Consider the following 21,062-nt stretch of genomic DNA (forward strand, 5'->3'; position numbering starts at 1 on the left):
GCCCCTGAAGGCAGCAGCACTGAATGCCTGCGTGGAGACTGTCATAGGTGAACATGAGTGGTGGGAAAAGTCCGGTTCTGAAAATAATCCTCATAGGAAGCTCAGGGTAATGTTGACTTGACTAAAGTGTTCAGAGTGTTATTTGACCTTCTGTAAAGTTTTGATGGACTCTTTGGTCGATAGCTGTTTCACTTTCATTTAGTCTTTGATTTCCTGTCAGACTGCTATTTAAACTCTGAGATAGTCCCTAAAGTTTCTAAATTCTAACTCCATAAGAAGACTGCGTTCATAAACAGTGAATGATAAGTGTGCCTATTGAAAAAGAGAAGTTTGATTGTGTTGTTCCCGTACCGAAGTGTGTGTTTGTTTACAAAGGGTGGGAAAATCCTCCTTCATGAACAGGTATGTGAATCACCGCTTCTCCCGAGCGTACCGGGCCACTGTGGGGACAGACTTCCTGTCGAAAGAGGTCAACCTGGACGGGGGGACTGTCATCCTGCAGGTAGGCCAACACCCATACAACTGTCAAGCTATAGCGACACACTACCTAAAACAGATTTAGGGAAAAACACACCAATTGTTTGTTGGCAATATATCCAGAAAAACATTGTTACACTAAAAATGAATGCAAGTTTACTGAGCTTGCAGACTGCTGTCTGCAAAGAAATGTATTGCATTCATTTTGTCTTAATATATGCCAACTGACCTTGATTTTATTTCTTTCGAATTGAATAGCCTTGTTTGATTTAGAGAAGCTCTGTTCATTCTATTTTATATTATTATTATCATCATCATCATCATCATTATTATTATTATCATTATTATTATCATTATTATTATTATTATCATTATTTTTATTGTTGTTATTATTATGTTTAAAACATTTTTTTTTTCATTTTTGTTTAGTTGTTATTGTCTTGTTTGTCCATTTGTTAAACCTTGAGATACAGCCATACAGCTGTGAAAGTGGAAAATGATTAATGATAAAGCTGTATTTTTGTGGTTATAAACTTCAATAAAAACACTATGGCAAAAAAATAAATAAATAAATAAAACCCACACTAATTGTGTCATCCTCAGATTTGGGACACAGCGGGTACAGAGAGGTTCCAGTCTTTGGGCACACCTCTGTATAGGGGAGCCCACTGCTGCATGCTGGTGTTTGATGTCACATCCAAGGATAGTTTCTCTGCTCTGGAGGGATGGAGGACAGAGTTTCTGATCCAGGGTGAGCCCGAGGACCCTGCTGAATTCCCCTTCATCGTGCTGGGCAACAAGACTGACCTAGGCAACAGAGAGGTTAGTGAAAGAGCCTAGATGAGGTATGACAGGCCTGTGAAAAGGAAGGTGAACCACACATTGTTGGATTTAGGCTTACTTTTAGTTAGTGGTATTTATTTCATCCAGTCATGCAGGCTGGATGCAGGCTTCCATGTGAGGGGAAGTTAGTTGTATTCCTGGTCTTCGTTCATTCAGAGGGCTAGAACAAGTAAAGATCACACTATTTTGCTTTTAATGACTGATAAAAAGTTGTCAAATTAATCAGTATTGAAAATATTTGATGGTGCCTGCAAATTTACCATATTAAAATTAAGACACTAAAAATGTTTAATGTAAGGAAGGTCGGCAAATAAAAGCTCTATTGCAAACTTTTTTTTAAAAACAGAGCACATTACAACTAAATTTGATCCAGTTTTTACATCCTACAGCCTTTGTTTGAATTTGTACATGGAGAAGATATGTATCCAGTGTTAGTCTAATTCCCCTTCAGTGAAGCAGCTTTGTACCAGGACGTTTTCATCCTAATCAGAGACATAGGTTTTGAGTTACATTAAATTTAACACAATACATGTTCTGCTGCCTCATCAGCCGTGTTTGATATTCCTACTCTGATTGTCTTGACCTCCAGGTGTCTGCCAAGTTGGCCAAGCAGTGGTGTGAGGAGAAAAGAGCCGAATACTTTGAAGGAAGTGCCAAAGAAGATCGAGATGTAGAAAAGCCATTCGTGAGAGCGGCTCAGAGAGGCTTGCAACAGGTGATTCAGGTGTTTTTCAAATCTTTCAGTGAGAATAAGAAAGACACAAAAACTATGTTTAACATGTTTATTTTTTGATGATAAAAGATACATTACTCCCTACAGTACAAAAAACACACATTGGAAAATACAGGACATTTCCAGATAACCTGCAAACAGCCGAGAGAAACTCGCAACACCTGTGAATGCTGAGCAGCACTCGTCCCAGTGTGGGAGGGAAAGTTCAGAGAGACCTCGGCACTGCTGATGATGACCTATCTAACGAGGGTGCAAAAATAGTGACCCAGCAAAGGTACTGTGGAAGGAAAGGACACAATTGTATACCACATGGAGAGAGGAACAAACTTATTAAATGTTTTTTCTTTTTTTGAGAACCTTCAGCTTATGGTCTAACTTAAGGCATCACTACTAAAATACACTGCTTTTGCATGCATGTCTAGTTTTGTTCAACAGACACACTGACACGCACAAAAATTATGAATGCATATGAAGAGAAAGTTCATTTCTAGAAAGGAATCAGGAGAAACCACAAACGAAAACCAAGGTGCGAGCCGGAGAAAAGGCGGCAAGCACAAACCTTGGCTCGGATCGTCCTGGCTGTTACCATCATAACTGAATCCGCCCTTACAAAGTAGATATACACTCATGTCCAGTCAGAGACCTCCTCCCTGTACAAGGTTGTATTGTAATGAACCTAGCAGTGATTCAGACTCTTACAGTGAATCCGCCTGACAGAAGCAAATTAGAACAATCAGGGAGACTATATATATATATTTATATATATGTTTCTTTTATAAGTAAAGACACAAAAGGCAATCGAGAGATGACCAACATGTAAAAACTGTTTGTTACAGGTAATTATATAAAAGGCCAAGATGTTTTTTTTGTGTTTATTTTATTCTTGCTCTATGAACGAACTAATTTACAGGTGAGTACACTCGGGCCATGTAAGCTTTCTTCCTAAGACACCCCATTCAGAAACATACGGGCTGACACACCACAGCTAGCTTGCACACCATCTGTAGTCTGAAATACAGAGCCGTGGAAGGAAAAAAATTAAAAATTTATTTGATGGATTCACATACATTAATAGGATTGGGAAAATATGCCTACTAATATAAGTTCCCATTCTAAAAATTAAAGAAGTTGTGAGACCACATTCATGAGCATAAAAAAGTGTAGGACAGCTGATGGGGAACATAGGGGAGGATAGGGTGGTGTTTTCCTCATACCCTGTGAGATTTTGGGTTTGGCAAACAAAGCAACACAAGCACTGAGAAGTATACAAAGTAAAAACTCTCCTCTCCCGGGTCCACTTCAAAGTTCCCTTCAGTCCTATAACCTCTGCGGTTCTACTTGGAACGAATACAAAAGTCTCTCTCTTTCATTACCATCTGTTAACATCAAGAACATACAACCAACTGAATGAAGATTTTTAAAAATATAGTGGCAACCTCAACACAGCCACCCATCTTCCCACGAACACAAACTATGGGGATGAACAACAGTTAAAAAAAGTGATGTCTTTAAAAATGCACAACATACACATACACACAGGAGAAAAAAAAAAGCTTAAAAAATACAAAAATAAACTACACAAAAGATCTGCATCATTGCTTGCTAATTTTTTGGGAAGATTTTGCAAATTTTTTTGTGTGTGCTGCAAGTCTCAGTCCTAGCATAGTCTGTCATTCTTTCTCTACGAATCTCTTCCTTAGTCATTCTTTGTTGTCCACCTTGAGGTGTGGGCGCCACCGGTCCTCATCTTGGGGTAAAAAGCGCACAGTGATGACATTACCAGGAGACTGGAGTCCAGAACAGGTCCAGTACGGAGGCTATAGACTTGGTTGTTGGTGAAGCAAATTTGTTTTGAGCAAAAAAGAAAAGGAAAAATGTATGTCCTCTTTCATTGAGGACAAGTGCTTTATTCGATTCCATACCGATTTTTCCTCTCATCTAAACTAACGCCTCCACGGCCTTTTTCAACTCTGTACATCATTTCATGTAGTCTCTCTCTACATTCCCCCAGGATTCACAAAACAGACAAAAAAAAAAAAAAGATAACATTGCGCTCAGGCTGGCTCCCAGTTTGTGAAAGATGTAAATGCTTTTCTATACTGCTCAACTACTGAAACAAGCCAAAAGTAGGGTTAAATGATGGAGGGGGGGTGTGACTGAAAAAGATAATGTGCTTCTAAGTTTGTGTTAATCTAAAAATAGTACGACCAACAGAACAAGGAGGAAGGAGGGTTTTTATCTACAGAAAAATCTCTCAGATTGACTTTCATCTCAGCTTCGTTCAGTTGTTCTGCATCCAATGATGTTTTGATCTGAGACTTGAGGGTGGAGGATGAGAGTAAGATGAGGATGAGGAGGTGGAGGAGGGGTGAAGGTCAGTCTTCCTGATAAAAGGACAGCAAGTGGAAAAAGGACAAAGGACTGGGAGGGATCTCTGGGCAACCTCACTGGTCCGTCCTTGCTTTCTTTGGACCAGTAGCCTTACTGCAAAAGCACACACAAAGCCATAATGAGTACTGCTCGCTTCATTTATTAATGTTATATCCTGCATGTGAGGTATAGAACAACACTGTACTTACGTATCAGGAGAGGTGCCTGGTCTTTTCGGGGCTGGTTTTGCAGAGGCAGCATCTTTCCCAGATTCTACAAAGCAGCACAATAGTTAGTTTGTCCAATAATCCAGAAGCAAAGTGCTCACTGAGTTATATTTAAGTATCAGTTTGTCAATCTATGTGCTCACCTTGTAACCATCGAACTTGGGTGGCAGGGCCGTAACCCTTCTCATTACGAGCGGCGATGCGAAAGATGATGGCAGGCTTGGTGGTGTAGTCAATATGGGCATTGGAGAGGCTGGATGACTGCACCAAGCAAGAGGGGTTGGGCCCACAGTACACACGCATGAAAGCTAACTGTGCTGGGGTGGAGGCCTTGGCTTCTGCTGTCTGGCTGCTCTGGATGGCCAAGTATACAGAATACTCAATGATCTTGCCTGATGTCACTGAGGGTGGCTCCCAGGTCAGGTGGGCACCATCTGGGCTCTGCAGAGGGGGAGTCAACAAATACTACTCATTGTCTGCAAGCATGGCTTCTGAAAACAACTCATCGTATCATCCTGTTAATACAGATATTTGTTCAATCCATGAGGACATTGGATGAAAATGAGAGGAAGAGCTTCACTGCTGTATTACCTTGCTGATTTTGATGGCGCAAGGTGCCCCTGGGAAGCCTGGTAGACAAGTCTTGAAAGCAGATATCTCTGAAAAACTTCCACGGCCACAAGCGTTGATTCCAGCTACACGGAACTTGTAAGCAGTTCCAGGCTGCAGCTCCATTTTCTTCATCTGGGCGTAGTCTGGCATAATACCAGAGTCATCCTACCAATCAAAGAACGGAAATGAGAGATGAGCTGACTTCACCAGCATACATTCATCTTTGCATTCATAAAAGCCTTCTGAAACACTTACATCTCCAAGAGACTCATCTGCTGGCACGTAAAAGTGGGTGACAACCATATTGGTCACTTTAACAATTCCGACATCAAACCACTGGTTCTCTTTCTTTACGACAGGCTTCACTGGGGTTGGCTGAGGACCTTGCTTCTGTAAAAATAAACAAAAACAATGATCAGTATTCGCCATCGTTCACTCTTGTCCTAGCTGAGCCAGCATGATGTCAGAGTTACTACTGTTACTCACCTCCCCCTCGATGCCATTGGCAACCTCTGCTAAAGCAGCAGCTGCTTGCAGCTTGGCTGGACTTGCCACTGATACTGAGGGTGCAAATGTGCTTGATGGAGCGAGTGCTGTGGAGGAAAACATCAAGTAGAAAAAGTTTAATCTCATGTTAAAAAACAGAGCAGCAAAATAAATCATCATGAAACCTGTTCAGGGTCTTACTCTCAGCTGTGGTGCGTGGAAGCAGGGATGCCACAGCACTGGTTACTGCAGCTGCCATCTCATTGTGTCCGTTGCTCTCGACAGAGGGGTCATTGAGGCTGTCAGCTGGGGCGAGGCCTTCAGTCGGCAAACTTGTATCCACGCTGGCCTGCTGTGCAGCAGCCTGAGCCTCCTGCAGCTGCTGCTGCTGCTGCACCAATGCTGCCAACTCCTGCTGGGTCAGCATGATGGGGATGTTGGTGGGCTGCTGGCTCTCCCCTGTGGAATCACCTTTGACAAATAATATCAAAGAATTCATACAAGACAAAACTAACTTCATGTAAAACTGATTTTACGTGCTTGCAGCGAGTTGCAAGAGAACTTAACAGCCTTTTAACAGACTTTTGATGACAATAGTGTTGCAAATCAAAGCAAAACTAAGCAAGCAATCTGACTTGAAAATCGAGGACTGAACTCACTCATAACGGCTTGCTGAGCTGCCTGGAGGACGGCCTGAATAGCGAGGGCCTGGGCTTCTTCAGTAGCGGCGGCCTGAGCAGCAGCCTCTGCTGCTGCAGTCACAGCCAGCTCCTCATCCGAAAGCCCCGTTACCATTAGAGTGGCTCCCTGACCCTCAGACATGAGCTCTGAGGGCAGATTTAAGGCTGTTCCAGTGGCTGCTTCTCCCTGAGGAAACATATGAAGGGTCACATAGGCAAGGATTATATCATTGATCCAATTAATTTAGAATGATAGAAAGTAAATTAAAATAAGATCAAAATAAAAGACTGTATATACCTCTGCTTGGGTTTCCATCGCAGCAGCTCCCTCCTCTGCTGTTGCAGCTTCTGCTGATGCTGTCTCATCAGTTTGCATGGGTTCGTCTGTGGAGCTGGCAGCAGTAGTTACACCCTCTGTGATAGATGAGATCGACTAGAAAAACAAAACAGAGAAGGATAAAAGTTATAAAAACTCAAATTTAAGCACTAAGGTTAAAACTGAAAAGGAAGGGAGACAATGACTTTAAGTTATCCCATGTGATTCAGACATGCAGCCAGAAATATCTGTTGTGGTTGCATCTATTTAAAAGTGGCGGTTATGTCTTCCCTATAAACTCACCGGTACAGAGGGTCCTGGAGCTGGCGTAGACTGGGTGACAGTAGTGATGGCTCTGCCCTGGGTGCTTGTCACTAAGCCAGTTGTAGCAGTGGTGGAGGTTGCTTCTGCGCTGCTGGCACTTTCTGCTCCCTCTTCTGTCTGACCGGCTAATAGATATAAAGGAAAAATTGAAGTTAAAGTCAATACTTCATGTTTTATTTCAATTCCTGGTTGCAGCAAAATATTTATTTTTTTTATTGAGAAAAACGTGAAACAATTGCTCATGTTTTCATTTCTATTATACAGACAACAGCAAATGTGGCATCCTAGATAGACATCCAATGAAAGATGATAAAAAGCTAATGTATCTGAGTGAAAACAATGTACTTCAATGCGGTGGCTTATCCTCCAGAGCTGTCAGTTTCAGTAAATGTGAGTGTACCTGCTCCTTCGCCCGTCTCCATGCTGCAGGTGGCCGTGGTGGCTGTGTTGGTGGTCCCAGTCTCGTGTGTTTCACAGGGGGGGTTAGAACAAACCCTTTGGACAATGCCCGTGGACGAGCTGGTCTGGTCACCTCCCATGTTGGAGGTAGCTGTTGATGGGGTGTTGGTGGTCCCAGTCTCGTGTGTTTCACAGGGTGGGTTGGAACAAACCCTCTGAGCTGTGCCTGTCTGGCCTGTATTCATGTTTGATGAAGACTGGGTGGCTGTGTTGGTGGTGCCCGTCACGTGGGTCTCACAGGGTGGGTTGGAGCACACTTGCTGGACTCCTCCCATGTTAGACGAAGCTGTGGTTGCAGTGTTAGTTGTCCCAGTTTCATGGGTCTCACATGGTGGGTTGGAGCACATGCGCGGAGCAGACATGTTTGAAGATGCAGTTGTGGCTGTGTTGGTGGTGCCCGTTTCATGTGTCTCACAGGGCGGGTTAGAGCACACCGGTCCTGCCTTCATTGCTGCAGAAGAGGTGGTGGCTGTGTTGGTCGTTCCAGTCTCGTGGGTCTCACAGGGAGGGTTGGAACAGACCTGTCCTGCACCCATGGTAGCAGAAGAGGTTGTAGCTGTGTTGGTGGTTCCAGTCTCATGGGTTTCGCAGGGTGGGTTCGAGCAGACCAGCGTGACAGTCCCCGATCCTTCTCCTGCAGCTCCAGCCTCAGTAGAGCTTGGCTGCTCCGAGGTTGGTGAAGCCAGAATGGACACTGGTAGATCCTGCACCGGCTGAGCTTCTACACCGCTTGGGGTTGTGATTAGAGTGACCTGGGTGGGCTGGTTCTGACCAGAGGAGAGGAAAGACATTTCAGTTATTTTGAGGTCATAATATATGTTCAGTGACATTTAGCATCCAATTTAAGGTAATGTGAAATGAAGGCCTCTTCATTAAACTACTTCAAATGTATATATGGTGCCTGTTAACGTCATTAACAAACCAAAAAAAGTATTATTAATATTTACACACATTAGAGAGACAGAGATGCGGTCCAGTGGCACTTGGGCTAAAATTAACAGCGTCCTTAATAAACAATTACTGTGTGCTCATTTTCTTGAATTCAAGAATTGAAGCGCTTGTCAAAACCAAATAAATTTTTTTGGCACAAAGTTGTTAGCAGTCTTGTAAGCTGGCAGCTAACATTGTATCATGATGTGAAGTCAGTTCACAGCCTGCTTATAAACCAAGCAGCAACCTCCGGTCTAAAAATATGAGTCCAATGCGGAAGTGCTAGGTGCTAAGTTCATCAAGGATCTGCTTGAGGCTGACTAAGGAAAGTACCGGACACCACATACACACCGATTCCAAAAACCCAATCTTTACAGCCGACATAAACATGTTTACAGCCTGGTACAAAAGACGAGTGTCGTCTGGATAGATCATTTCTCGATCAGCACACATTGTACCGGGGGCTGAATTATTTTCTAACGCAGAAATTTCAAAGATATTTAGATCATGAGTCTTCCAATGAGAGGACAGCTGACTTGATTGACAGGCGGGAACACTGCAGCTGTTGGCTAGGAGGCTCAAAACAGCGCTTCAGAAAGAGATGGGTGATGTCACGGATACTACGTCCAATATTTTACACAGTCTACGTTACAAACACAAACAGCTAACATGGCTCATTGCTGTCAATTTAAACAACAGGTTGAGTTGACTTCAAAAATCAACTTATACATTAGTATGGATAATTGGAAATTAAAATGATCATCACACTGTCGTCTATAGATGTCCTAAAATAATATAAAATGTGTTTTTATGTAAACCATAACTCCTCTAGTATTACTTGCTTTTATTGCAGAAGGTATCAGGCCTTTAAATGAAGCAAGTTTGTATTAGACACAAGACTTAATATTAAGTTCTCTCTGTCTGAGATGCATACTTGTTCACATTGTAATACGCGAGGGCCTCATTCACAAAGGGATTGCTCAACTTTTGCTCCTTTTAAACCTTCGAGAACGAGCCTAACAGACACGATCCAATTCACAAAGCACACACAAAGGGTTAAATGCGTCTGTGTGGCAGTGGTGTTTGCACACATTATAAAACAATTAATGTAAAAACAATTAATTCACAAACACCAGTGCTAACGGCCATACGTAGAGGGGAACATTTTGATGTCTGCTCATAGAGAGACTATTATAGGTGCTGTCATGCTTAAACTTTTCAGTGATCATGGCAACACATCCTCTGGATGACCTTAAAATAATATATCTGTACACAAGGTTTATTGATACTACTTTGATGATATTCATAACAATCAGGGGTTAAATCAGTCTGGGGCTCAACCACTCACATACAGGTCATACAGGTTAAAATGTATGATCGACACGGCTGCTATTATTTCATGAACCCATGACTGAAATGCAGAATGCAACCTAAGGGACGACAACAGGCTGGGTCGCACTCTTACCTGAACTGTCATGGTAGAGGAGGGCAGTGTGGAGGCAGAGGTCAGGCTTGTCTGAGCAGCTGACACAGTTATGGCAGACGGGCTGATCACCTGGCTGGACAGGGTAGCAATGGTACCCAGAGTGGTGATGGGGGTCACCAAAGAGGCATTGGAACTGTCTACTGTGCTTCCTGCCAGGCTGGTGGAGACTGAACCAGCAACCGTCCCCAGAGTGGTGACTCCTGAAAGGAAATCAGTGGCATTAAAAAACAAAGAAACATAGATGTATTTTACTTAAGCACAAAATATGTTAAAATAATATAAATGTATCTAAAAAAAAAAAAATCACAGATGAACTCAGTCTTACCAGTAGTCCCCTTGACAACCAGGGTAGTGACAGCTGGCTTAACCTGAGACATTGTCACTGGTGTAACAAGTCGAACACCACCCATTGTGCCCATGGGCACAGTGCGCAAAATAGTCCCCGGTTGCCCAGGTGCACCCTTCAAAACCACCTAGACACACAATTCAGGATAAGTTTCAAAGGGTAAAACATAAATGAGCAACTGCAGCTGATATGTGCAGAAACAGCAGATCTGTGTACCTGTGTCAGTCCCTGCTGGCCAGCTGCAGTGGCAAGTTTGGGCACCGCAGTGATGATTTTGCCGGGAGTCCCAGTGGTCATCACCTTTGTGGTAAGGATTGTGATAGGTGTCTTCATGCCTGCACTGCTTGTCACACCTGCAAGAACAAAGCCTGTTAGTTTGGAATCAGTTTTCTTCTCATTGTGTCAACTTAGGATGCATGTCCCTAATATCAGACTACATTCAATTTACTCTTGGAAATAATTATTTGCAGGTATTTTAATTCACACATTTGACAATTGATCCATTTTAACTGTACATTTAATCTGATGTGATATGTAATTGTGATTTTGTTAAAAGAATAAAAGGGTACACACCTCTACCTGTAGCTCCAGACTGGCTCATGATGGCCGACATGGGGATGGTCTTAATGATGGTGGTGCCCTGCTTCGTGGTGGTAGGAGAGACACCACTGATGTTGAGGATAGTGGGCTTATTTCCCGCTCCTCCTGCCTGGGAAGTTGTGATTATGGTAGTGGGCTTGCCATCTGCAGAGGTCACCAGCTTCAGTATGGTGCCAGCAGGGAGGGGACCCTTTGTCTGAGGGGAGACAAACATATTATACAAATTATAAGAAGAAAGACACCTGGGGCCTGTCTCACGAGTTTTAAGCTAACTCCTGTTTTTTCCTGCACTCATGCAGATAGCTGACCTGTATGAGCTGTGTGAGAGGGTTAGTGGAAGCCTGGCCTGTGACAGATGTCTGCACTGGCTTGGTTTGTACCACAGACATCATCTTTCCAAGGTTGGAGATCTGCAGACATAGGAGAGAAACTCAAGTTCATGAGTCACCAGAAAACATCGGACAGCACAGGGAGTTCAGTGGGACAGTGGACCACCCAAATGGTGGCATTATGAATCATTCCTACCATAGCTGACTGATAGTCATGCAGATCACTAACATCATGCTCCCTGTTTTCTAAGTTCAGTTCTTAGACAGTCACTATGTGCCAACCTTTACTCCCTCCTCCACCAGTTCAAGCTTAGTGCATGTTGTCATCTTGTGAGAAGAAATATAAAACAAATGCAAAGTGCTCCAAAACTATTTTACAGCATGCATATGAAAGCAGCTACGGGTACACTCAAAAGAATAGAAGTTTCTGTTTCACATCGTGCAACAGAATTTCAAGAGTGTTTTTGTCTCACCAAGGTGCCACTGCTGCCCATGGTGAGGGGGCTCTTAACCAGGGTGATGGTCTTGGTGACTCCTCCCACCACTGTGGTTACCACTTGGGCTTGCTGGGCCACCGTGACAGCTCCAGACTTGTGGACAGTGATGATGGGTCTGGTGGTGGTAGGAGAGGACGCAGTTGCTGTGCCAACCTGGGCTGCAGCTGTTTTAAGCATCCGTGTGGCAGGGTTACTGACCTGTAAGGACAGCATTATGAGAATAACTGGCCTATGACAGACAGAATGCATACAATGTTAGAATTGACTATATTTAGTGAAACCCGTACCATGACTGGAGAGGCAACTTTCATTGTGGTTGTGCCTGGGCTAACTGCCACTGTCTTGAGAATGGTGGCACCTGCAGGAACATTGAGGACGGTGCCTGCAGAGGAGGGTGGTATCTTCTGAGTAGCTGCAGCAGCTGCAGCTAGAGCTGCCATGCCACTCATCTGAGGGCTACTGCCGATGGGCTGTTATCAGACAAAAATACACACGTTAATCTTGTTTGCTCATCAAAAAATGATACATGCTTTCGGAAATAATGCAAAGTTGCTCATACCGATCCTTGTGTGGTCTGGGCAGGCACTACCATTCGTACACCTGGAGGAAGGGATGTCAGAGTGACTGGGGATTTCCCAGGCTGGCTGGGGCGGACTGTGACAACAGATGTCCCTGTGGCAGACTGTTGAGCTGCAACCTTCAAAACAGCTGTAAAAAAGGGACAGATGATTAGGCTTCATGCGAGACCTTTTTTGTGGTTTCAGCTTCCTTCTGTATTAAAAACAATGGAGATTTAAGAATTGGAAAAGAGGAACTGTGGTAACTATTGTGTTACCTGTTTGTGGTAGGCTCTGAGCAGATGGTGCTGCAGCAGCTGGTGCAGGGCTCTTAGGGGAGTTCAAAGGTTGTGAAGGAGCTGCACTCATGGCTGGGGAAGCTGCAGCTGGAGTTGCAGGGATGTCATATTTCTGTAGCTGCAATAAGTAGGTATCTGCAGTTGAGACAGCACCCCAGCTCACCTCCAGAGAGTTTGTGTTGGCACGGACTAGCTGCACCCTGGCAGGAGCATGTGGCCGCTCTGGAGATGTGGAAAACGAGAAATTAAACATAAACCTGTGTCACTGTCAGTATTATTGGTGAATCCAATCCTGGTCATGCATACTTACCAGTTTCAAGGTACCAAAGGTCTTTACAACAGACTTGGTTGTTCCAAGCTTTACGATATCCATCACGACCACTCCAAACATAAAGTCTGGAATTTATGGCCACAGCACAGTGGCCTGCACGGGCTCTGGGGATGTTGTCTTCAAGAGTATCCATTAACACGGTCTCCCAGCACATGGAGTCTACAGACAAACACATGGTATAAAAATCATCTCGAGGTTTACACATTTCTACTTCAGCCTCATTAAAGTGAAACTTGAAAAACTAAGTTTCTCCATTTTATACACATACTAAATGGAGTATGCATATAATTCTAAAAACGTGAAGCTCATGTATCAACAGTGTGATTGTAAACTGCTAAACTCTAAGCAGAATTCCGTTTGTCTCACTCAAATATAACTCTAAATCAAAGTTTTGGATATTTTGTTCATCTAGCCGTACAGGCCTTCAAAGTGCAACACCCTGATGACAATGACTCTCACACGTATTGAACCCGTGCAAACTCAATAGAAAGACCACTCCAATGTTTCAAAGTAAGTAAGAAGCCACAAGTGACTTATACATGTGCAACAAGATGGAGCAGCAACATTGCAGCTGATGTGGATGTGGTCCTCTGAGCAGGATCAGTGATTTGTTTTGTAGCATTTTGCATGTTTTTTGTCAAATCAGCTGAACCCCCATACGAATACAGTTCATATGTCTTTCGTTGCCTTTTTGCATCATGCACTGATGTTCTTTATTATGTTACACACACAGAAAAGTTGGTAAGATTGAAGGGTAAAATATACATTGGGTAGACTACCGTGAATTCCATATTGAGGCAACAGAAAAAGGAAACTTGTTTCCACTCCCTGTATGCATTTGATTATGTTACATGGCCACATCAGACCAAAACATACATAAACACAATATATTGCATCAGTAATCATTTCATAGTTGTGTGTTTTGTTTTGGTGAAAGGAATTAATTTTTAGAGATTTATGGAGGTATGGAAAATTAGTTTGAAATAATTCAGCCTCAGTTTCTGAAAATGTGTTACGTTTGGGGAAAACTGTAAGACACAAGAGTTATACAAACCAAGATTTAGGCAGGCGAGTGTGTTTGTGCACTTCCACTCCTTCTCATGTGTCGCCACTTTGACATCATCCATCACCAAAGGAACCCATCCTCCGAAAACGTACATCCTGAACATTGACAAAATGTGGTGAGATATTGCAAACAAACACAGTCTTTCCAACCGTAAGAATTCAACCATCATGTTTTGTGGCTCAGATGCCGCCATTGTCTCACTTGTTTGTGATGGTGGTGGCAGAGTGAAGACTTCTGGGGAGCGGTGCTGTCCCATTTACTGATGGTTTGTTCCATGTTAGGGTATCTGGGAGTCAAAAGAGCCACAGACAATGTATGAGACACATACCACCAGATAAATTCAGCACAGCATGTAAGACAAATTCTAACACACCTTGTCAAATACAGTTATTTCTAAAGAGTTGTTGAACAATTGCTCTGACAGACAGAACAGCAGAACTTTCTCTAAGCGGAACCTTCAAATGTTTGTGCTGCGATTCTTCAGTGTGCACTTTAAGATACCTACCAATATCAAGGGTCCACAGATCTCCAAGACGACAACCGCTCATTCCTCCATAGATTATCAGGCGAGATTTCCTGCTTGTCTTTTCAGTGTATACCACAGCGGTGTGGCTCTCCCGGGGAGGAGGCAAGACTCCGTATGTGATGGGAATATCCCATCCAACCACACTGGAACCAGCACGCAGCTCAAGTGTGTAGAGATCATTTAGGTATCTGAATGATAAACACAAAGATATCTCAGGCTTAAGTTGTTGATTCGAATTCAATGTTAGATTGAACTGCGCTATTGCTTTCATTCTGTTGCCTGCTTGAAAAAAACGGTTACCTGGGAATGTTGTTTTTTGGGTCCTCACTGTCATTGGCGAGTCCACCAAATAGGTAGCACTTGTTGCCAACCAGAGAAAAACTGTGGCCAAGTCGAGGGCAAGGAGGGGGGCCATTCTTCGGGTTTTTTGCCTTCAACTTTTTCCATTCCCATCTGCTGGCCTACAGCACCAAAGGGTCAAAACATTGTATTGATTGAAAATGTCCAAGTAAGGACATATAAACAGATCAATGGCCAACGTCTTTCCAAATTTTCAAAAACTGATAGTAAAGGTGAGTGTCAAATTTAACTTAATATGAATGTTATAAACATACGCATATAAACCAGTCCCTTATATAACATGATGTATTTATTAGTTTTTTATATGTTTTACTTAACTCTAGCCCATTTTGTTGTGACAGAGTATCCAGACAGTAAAGAGAGAAACTTTTGAACTTAGGAGGATATTGGCATGTTTTCGACAAATGACTCCAAATACAGGATAATGACAATCTTGGCCAGATGTCAGTGTTACTAACATGTCCTTTTCTGCGTAATGTTTGCATGAGCTGCACAACAATAATGTAAAACAAAAATTGCCTCCAGTGTTCTGAAAATCCATTTTTACCATTGTTATCTCTAAATTAACATTAGATTCTCATAATATAAAACACACACACAATGAGGATTACAGACAGTAGTTACTATTACCTGTAGCTCATAGAGATCATTACTGTACTTTCCATACTCCACCATCCCACCGAACACCAGCAACCTGGTGCCATCGCAGACAAAACCATATGCAGCACAACCAGGAGGGATATCACCACGGACTGCTGGGATGAACCACTGGTTTGTTGCTAGAAAATAAACACATTATGATAACATTGAGAGAGGCAGGCAAGCTTTCACAGACCTATCAGGCTACACTCCGCTGCAAATCTCTATGAAAATATCTTTATTTGTAATAATAATAATACTTTGTTTATATAGCACTGTTCAATACAGGTAACAAAGTGCCTCACAGTGGGCAATAAAAACAAGAAGAAGTGCAAAGCAAAATTGAGTGATAAAAAAAATAGAAATAAAAACTAAAACGCATGCAAGCTTATGAAACAGACCCTTAAAACAGAGTTAAAATAAAATAAAATCACACAATAAAAGCTTTTCTGTAAAAAAGTGTCTTGAGTTATGACATTAAACAAGGGACTGATTCTGCAAGTCTAATCTCCTCTGGCAGGCTGTTCCAGAGTTTAGGAACCCTGACTGAGAAAGACCTGTCCCCTTTGGCTTTCAGTCGGGTCCTTGGAACAGCTAGCAGAGCACTGCCAGAGGATCTCAGACTGCGTCGGGGGGGGGATAAAAGCTCAGAGATATATCGAGGGGCAAGTCAATGTTGTGCTTTAAAAGTCAGTAAAATAATTTTAAAATCAACAGGCAGCCAGTGTAGATGAGCTAAAAAAGGGGGTGATGTGGGCACATTTTTTAGTTCCTGTTAAAAGATGAGCTGCTGCATTTTGAACTAATTGGAGAGGGTGGATTGATTTCTGACTAAGACATGAGTACAAGGAATTACAATAAACGAGGCAGGAGGATATAAAAGCATGAATGAGTTTCTGTAGATCTTTAGCTGACATTAAGGACTTGACTTAATATATATTTCTGAGCTGATAAAAACAAGACTGGACAACAGATCATCAAGCAAAACAAGAAGAGAGGGTGGGCCATTTAATGGTTAGAAAAAAAAAGACAAATTTCCCTAACTTTCGTGTCCTTATTAGTTATATTGAAGAAATTGTGTCAAAAGATATGCTTCACCCAACCAGCATCATCCATTTTATTTTAGCCCGCCTTTTTTACGTGCGTTAAAACCCTTTCTCCAGCAGAGGGGGACCAATGTCTTCACACATGGATCTGCTGGGCCACTGAGGCCTTTATTATACTTAATTTATAATTTCACGAATCAATCTAGGGAAATACATCACAAAAGTATTCAGCAAAAAAAAAAAACCCAAAAAAACATCGTTTACATTTTTTTACGAATGTCTGCATTTTAAGATTTGTTGATTAATCTTTGAATGAAAGGTTTATTATTCCCTAAAAGTAAATATGGAGTTCATCTTACCGGTGTTGTATACGTGTAGTTCATCCACAATCCCTTCATTTCCACCGCCGAAGACAACCATAAGCTCCTTTATGGCCACAGCCCGGTGTCCATGTCTGGGCCGGGGAACGGGACCGGACCATCCGAGGACCCGCTTCCACCGCGGCTGCAGAACCGTGGTCCCAGACACCGCGGAGCCAGGGGCAGACATGACTTCTGTCGAAACGAACAACGAAATATCCGTCTGAACTACTGAATAAAATGTGTTTCCATTGTGTAAAGTATCAGATCCCGTACTGGAGCTAACTTCTCAGTTTGTAAAAAGCTTCACAGTTAGCCATTAGCTCCCCTTCATGAAGACATCAAGCCAAAAAACACAGTAAAAGTCATCTAGTAGCTACTGACGCCAACCCATTTTATGTGTTTAATTGAATAAGTAGTTGGGAATAAACACAAAAAGCATCCCCAACATCTAAGTTGTGGCTCATATAGTTGTTTCCAACCATTGAATTCGGTTCATGGAAGCAGCCATCTTGCAGCCAAACAAACCCCCGCTAATGCTACTGCCAGGCTGAAAAATGGCGGAAGCGAATGAAATAGAAAAATACATGATACCTAGCAAACGCCGCCAGCAGAGATAAAGTGTAAAATGACAAATGAATAAATTACACTCATGTAGAAGAAGCAAAGAACACTAATATATTGATTCAACACGGGATTGATGCATGATTAAAACCGTTAGCAAGAGTCGAGTATTTTCATGCCTCTCTGGGAGCCGCCATCTTGTAGCAAACTTAGCATTCTCAGCAGCCACTTTAACGCACTTAATAACACTAGAAAACTAACGTAGGCCTTCTTTGACAGCAGCAGCTCAACACAACTCAAACGTATTTGACCATATGAAATAATCAATGTTAAATTCATTACAGCTCCATTAAAACTGGAGTGTTTAGGAGGTGAGCTAGACTTCGTTAGCACTAGCGGCTGACAGTTCAACCTAATTCGGCCAAGCTAACAGCGCTAGCATCTGTCAAAGCGTCCTCAAGTTTTACACTTGCATGCACTGTAATTACGTTTTATTATGACATGCATATTTTACCTGATACAAATGTAGTTGCGACAACTCTATTAAAACACAGCTAAACTTAATTAAACTGCACATATAGAGTGTTATTGTGTTTCATGCCGTCTGTGGAAGCAGCCATTTTTTCGACAATTGGCCTAGTCTCTACAGCTCCCACAAGAAAAATGGCCGGACGGAATGCCACAACAAAACACAACAAACAGCCAAATGCGCAGTAATTTCCCAATTAGACTCACCTATTTCGATGCAGTAGTTGCAAAAACACTGGTTTGTGGGCTTATCTTCCGATAATTATCCAAATTCATTCGTTTTTTGAAGAAGTATTTCCTCTCATGCCTGCCTGGAAGCTGCCATCTTCTTGACAACCAGAGGCGGAGGAAAATGGAAGAGAGTTGGCGTCACCCAAAGTAAACATGGCGACAAAAACCCGCTCACTTACCATATCACACTCAAACGCATATGCCGTTTTGGTTCTTTTTCTTCACGAATAAGCGGTAAGTAACATATTTCGCGAAGTCGCTCAACGAACGCTTGATATCAACACAAAATACACATTTTATAAGTTTCGGGGGATTACAACAAGTTGTTTGATTTTTAAGTAGGCTTATTGTCCCTTACTAAAGATGGCGACAGACGTGCCAGAACCCCATATATATTATTATATTTGATGATGTTGCTTTTATTGCCTCCTGTACCTATTTGTATATGCCCATATACACATGTTAATAGTATAGAAGCACACGATTTCACAATAAGCGCTTGAACATATTTAAAAAGACACCACGCCCACATGCACCATAGTGCGCCCTCCACTGAGACAACAGCTACATTGCTATATTACTCACACACACACATACGCACGCACGCACGCACGCACTTTATTCCTTCAAAAAAAAATTCATCCACATCTTTCCAACTGACATTGAATAGGCTCTGATCTCACGCTAGAGTTGTGAAGTATTTATCACACTAAATGAAATATAATTTGCTGAAATAATTCCTTGTTTCTATGTGGGCAGGTCTGCATGGAAGCACAGGAGTTAATTTGATGTTCAAACTGAAATGGATCTCTCTCAATCAAGTTGCCCAATTTTGTATGGCGTCTTCAACTTTGGAAGGCTTACCATAAGCACAATTGTTTTTGTTTTTGGAACATTAGGAACATTTTATAGACTGCCAATTTTGTGATGCAGCATCAGCTTCATCTATCTATCTATCTATCTATCTATCTATCTATCTATCTATCTATCTATCTATCTATCTATCTATCTATCTATCTATCTATCTATTTCCCATGTACTCAACACTTTTAACCCCTGACTAACTAAATCTGACCTTTGGCTCTATGGGCCAGCAAAAAGGGAAGCTATATTAAGAAACATTAATTTTTAAAGCGATATTTTTTAAAAATGCTTATAAAAAAAATGATTTCCAATGTGCCTGCACATTCATGTTCTGTGTTATGGCACAGCTCATCTCACTCAAATGATCTGTTTACCTGAAAAACACATGCAGCTGTCCTTTTTTGCAATACATGATTTGTCCATTAGATGACAGTCTTGTGATGTTTCCATATATTTTCTGGCACATTTGCATAACTAAATGAAAAAGTACCCAGGCAAGAGGAGCTTGTGAGTGCAGAACCAGAGGCTCCAGATTCAGGACCACATTTCTGGGTCACAATTTTAAGACTTTTGTTGTTGGCCATCACCATCTGGCACCACCATTGGATCCCATTTTTAGTGTCTAACCCTAACTCTAGTGTCTAGAATCTACAGCTCTGGTTCTGTAAATACATAATATTGAGGACAACAAGGGGGGAGAGAGAGGGATTCTTTTTCCTCATATACTTATTCTATCACTGAATTGGTGCACTGTCCCTGTGTTGGAATGAACAATGAGAATTAATTAGACATAATTATTCCATACCATTAATGGTATTACAAGAGAGCTAGAATCAATCTGAAAACACAAGATAAGAAATGCTTTCAAACTTTTATTTTATTTTTAACAAATTTTAATGTCATGTTTTATTAGTAAACCAGTTTGCGAGGAATCAATCAATCAATCAGCATTTTTAATATACAATTCAAATTACAACTGAAGTGAATTTGTAATACTATACATAAAGAATAGTAGACAGCACACTTTGTAGTATTATTAGCAATGAAAAAACTTAATCCACTATGAGAACTTGGAAACAGGCAACGTAAAAAAAAGATAAAACTTCCTTTAAACAGGAAAATTCAGTCATAAAACTGAACAGTGAACATTTTTCTGCTTCATTGGATTATCTGAGAAAATAAGATAGAGAAACAGAGAATGAACAGGGAGGAACAGACAGCCATACAGACAGGGAGACAAACAGACATCCACAATAACAACAGCAACAACCATGATGAATAATATTCCAAAATTAAAACCGCAAGCGGATATGTGCGAGCCCTCATTCAATCACCGCCTGATGTGCGCGACCGCCTGATGTAAGCCACAGCCTGATGTGCTGCAGGTGTTGCTGTGCTGCCTAGGCTGAAACCGTGAGCATACTCGTGCAGTTATCAGCATAATGTACATTGCAGTACTGCAGTAGTAGCTGGTGCTGTGTCTTTAATTATGTTCTGAAGGACTGTTCATCACACATCATTATAGAAAGGGTTGGGATCACAAGCATGTTAAAAACATGTTCTGAGAGTAAATACTCATTGTGTCCATTAGGTGACACTATATATATATATATATATACATATGACAAACAGGTGTATGTATATGAGTTCAGGCTGGGTCCATGAAACATGTCAAATTTGGAAGAGATCAGGTGTTGTGTGTAAATGTCAGTACCATGTATTTCCTGTGGGTGGCGCTATGGCTGTAGTAGATAAATGAGTCAATAGGTGTTTTGAGGGATGGACCCTGATCATGTGTATGTAACTTCAAACTGTATGAAGGAGCTATAAGTATTTCCTGTTTCATGGCAAGACATCAGAATTTGAGGCATCGCCACGCCCACATCCATTGACTTAGGAAGAGTCCTTTGACAAATGTTCATCTGCAGTGTGACAGCAACATTGTGAGCGAAGCAGGAGTTGATTGGATAAAAACAG

The 21,062-nt window shown here is 41.9% G+C and overlaps 3 protein-coding genes across 7 annotated transcripts in view; 2 read left to right on the forward strand and 1 right to left on the reverse strand.

Moving 5' to 3' along the window:
* Nucleotides 1-2,916, forward strand: si:dkey-13a21.4 (uncharacterized protein LOC494576 homolog). 2 transcript variants are annotated; one of them, XM_034681366.1, is made up of 5 exons: nucleotides 1-106; nucleotides 376-502; nucleotides 1,081-1,299; nucleotides 1,910-2,035; nucleotides 2,141-2,916. In XM_034681366.1, exons 1-5 carry the CDS (start codon nucleotides 54-56, stop codon nucleotides 2,225-2,227), a joined length of 612 nt encoding a protein of 203 aa, XP_034537257.1. In that variant the 5' UTR covers nucleotides 1-53; the 3' UTR covers nucleotides 2,228-2,916. The 2 variants fall into 2 exon arrangements, with proteins under 2 accessions (XP_034537257.1, XP_034537265.1); XM_034681374.1 differs by having other exon boundaries at nucleotides 7-106; nucleotides 403-502.
* Nucleotides 2,089-18,795, reverse strand: hcfc1a (host cell factor C1a). 4 transcript variants are annotated; one of them, XM_034681310.1, is made up of 28 exons: nucleotides 18,198-18,795; nucleotides 16,899-17,093; nucleotides 15,485-15,633; nucleotides 14,795-14,955; nucleotides 14,474-14,682; nucleotides 14,170-14,254; nucleotides 13,957-14,063; nucleotides 12,882-13,061; nucleotides 12,551-12,793; nucleotides 12,275-12,423; nucleotides 12,003-12,185; nucleotides 11,692-11,913; nucleotides 11,198-11,299; nucleotides 10,863-11,085; nucleotides 10,506-10,642; nucleotides 10,269-10,416; nucleotides 9,923-10,143; nucleotides 7,469-8,294; nucleotides 7,048-7,193; nucleotides 6,727-6,861; nucleotides 6,408-6,615; nucleotides 5,950-6,219; nucleotides 5,749-5,855; nucleotides 5,518-5,652; nucleotides 5,242-5,427; nucleotides 4,794-5,091; nucleotides 4,633-4,696; nucleotides 2,089-4,537 (listed from the first exon to the last, which is right to left on the reverse strand). In XM_034681310.1, the coding sequence occupies exons 2-28, from the start codon at nucleotides 17,086-17,088 to the stop codon at nucleotides 4,498-4,500; spliced, it is 5,124 nt and encodes a 1,707-aa protein (XP_034537201.1). In that variant the 5' UTR covers nucleotides 17,089-17,093; nucleotides 18,198-18,795; the 3' UTR covers nucleotides 2,089-4,497. The 4 variants fall into 4 exon arrangements, with proteins under 4 accessions (XP_034537201.1, XP_034537216.1, XP_034537210.1 ...); XM_034681325.1 differs by having other exon boundaries at nucleotides 2,912-4,537; nucleotides 5,950-6,207; nucleotides 18,198-18,701; XM_034681319.1 differs by lacking the exon at nucleotides 18,198-18,795 and adding an exon at nucleotides 17,977-18,122 and having other exon boundaries at nucleotides 3,080-4,537.
* opn1sw2 (opsin 1 (cone pigments), short-wave-sensitive 2) overlaps nucleotides 18,044-21,062 on the forward strand; it is a 12,515-nt gene continuing 9,496 nt past the window's right edge. Inside the window, exon 1 of the mRNA XM_034681354.1 lies at nucleotides 18,044-18,455. Within this exon, the coding sequence (XP_034537245.1) occupies nucleotides 18,421-18,455 (35 nt within the window). The 5' untranslated portion in view covers nucleotides 18,044-18,420. The remainder of the gene's footprint in view (nucleotides 18,456-21,062) is intronic.

This window comes from Notolabrus celidotus, chromosome 1, assembly GCF_009762535.1.
Source record: "Notolabrus celidotus isolate fNotCel1 chromosome 1, fNotCel1.pri, whole genome shotgun sequence".
Lineage (NCBI taxonomy): Eukaryota > Metazoa > Chordata > Actinopteri > Labriformes > Labridae > Notolabrus > Notolabrus celidotus.

Bases quoted from the DNA above. Each gene is read 5' to 3' on its own strand.
- si:dkey-13a21.4 (XM_034681366.1), top strand. From the start codon at position 54: ATGAGTGGTGGGAAAAGTCCGGTTCTGAAAATAATCCTCATAGGAAGC. The intron at 107-375 runs GTAATGTTGACT...TTGTTTACAAAG, and splicing joins ATCCTCATAGGAAGCTCAGG to GGTGGGAAAATCCTCCTTCA. The intron at 503-1,080 runs GTAGGCCAACAC...TGTCATCCTCAG, and splicing joins GGGGGACTGTCATCCTGCAG to ATTTGGGACACAGCGGGTAC.
- hcfc1a (XM_034681310.1), bottom strand. From the start codon at position 17,088: ATGTCTGCCCCTGGCTCCGCGGTGTCTGGGACCACGGTTCTGCAGCCG. The intron at 7,194-7,468 runs GTACACTCACAT...TATATCTATTAG, and splicing joins GGAGACGGGCGAAGGAGCAG to CCGGTCAGACAGAAGAGGGA. The intron at 4,538-4,632 runs GTAAGTACAGTG...GTGCTTTTGCAG, and splicing joins CCAGGCACCTCTCCTGATAC to TAAGGCTACTGGTCCAAAGA.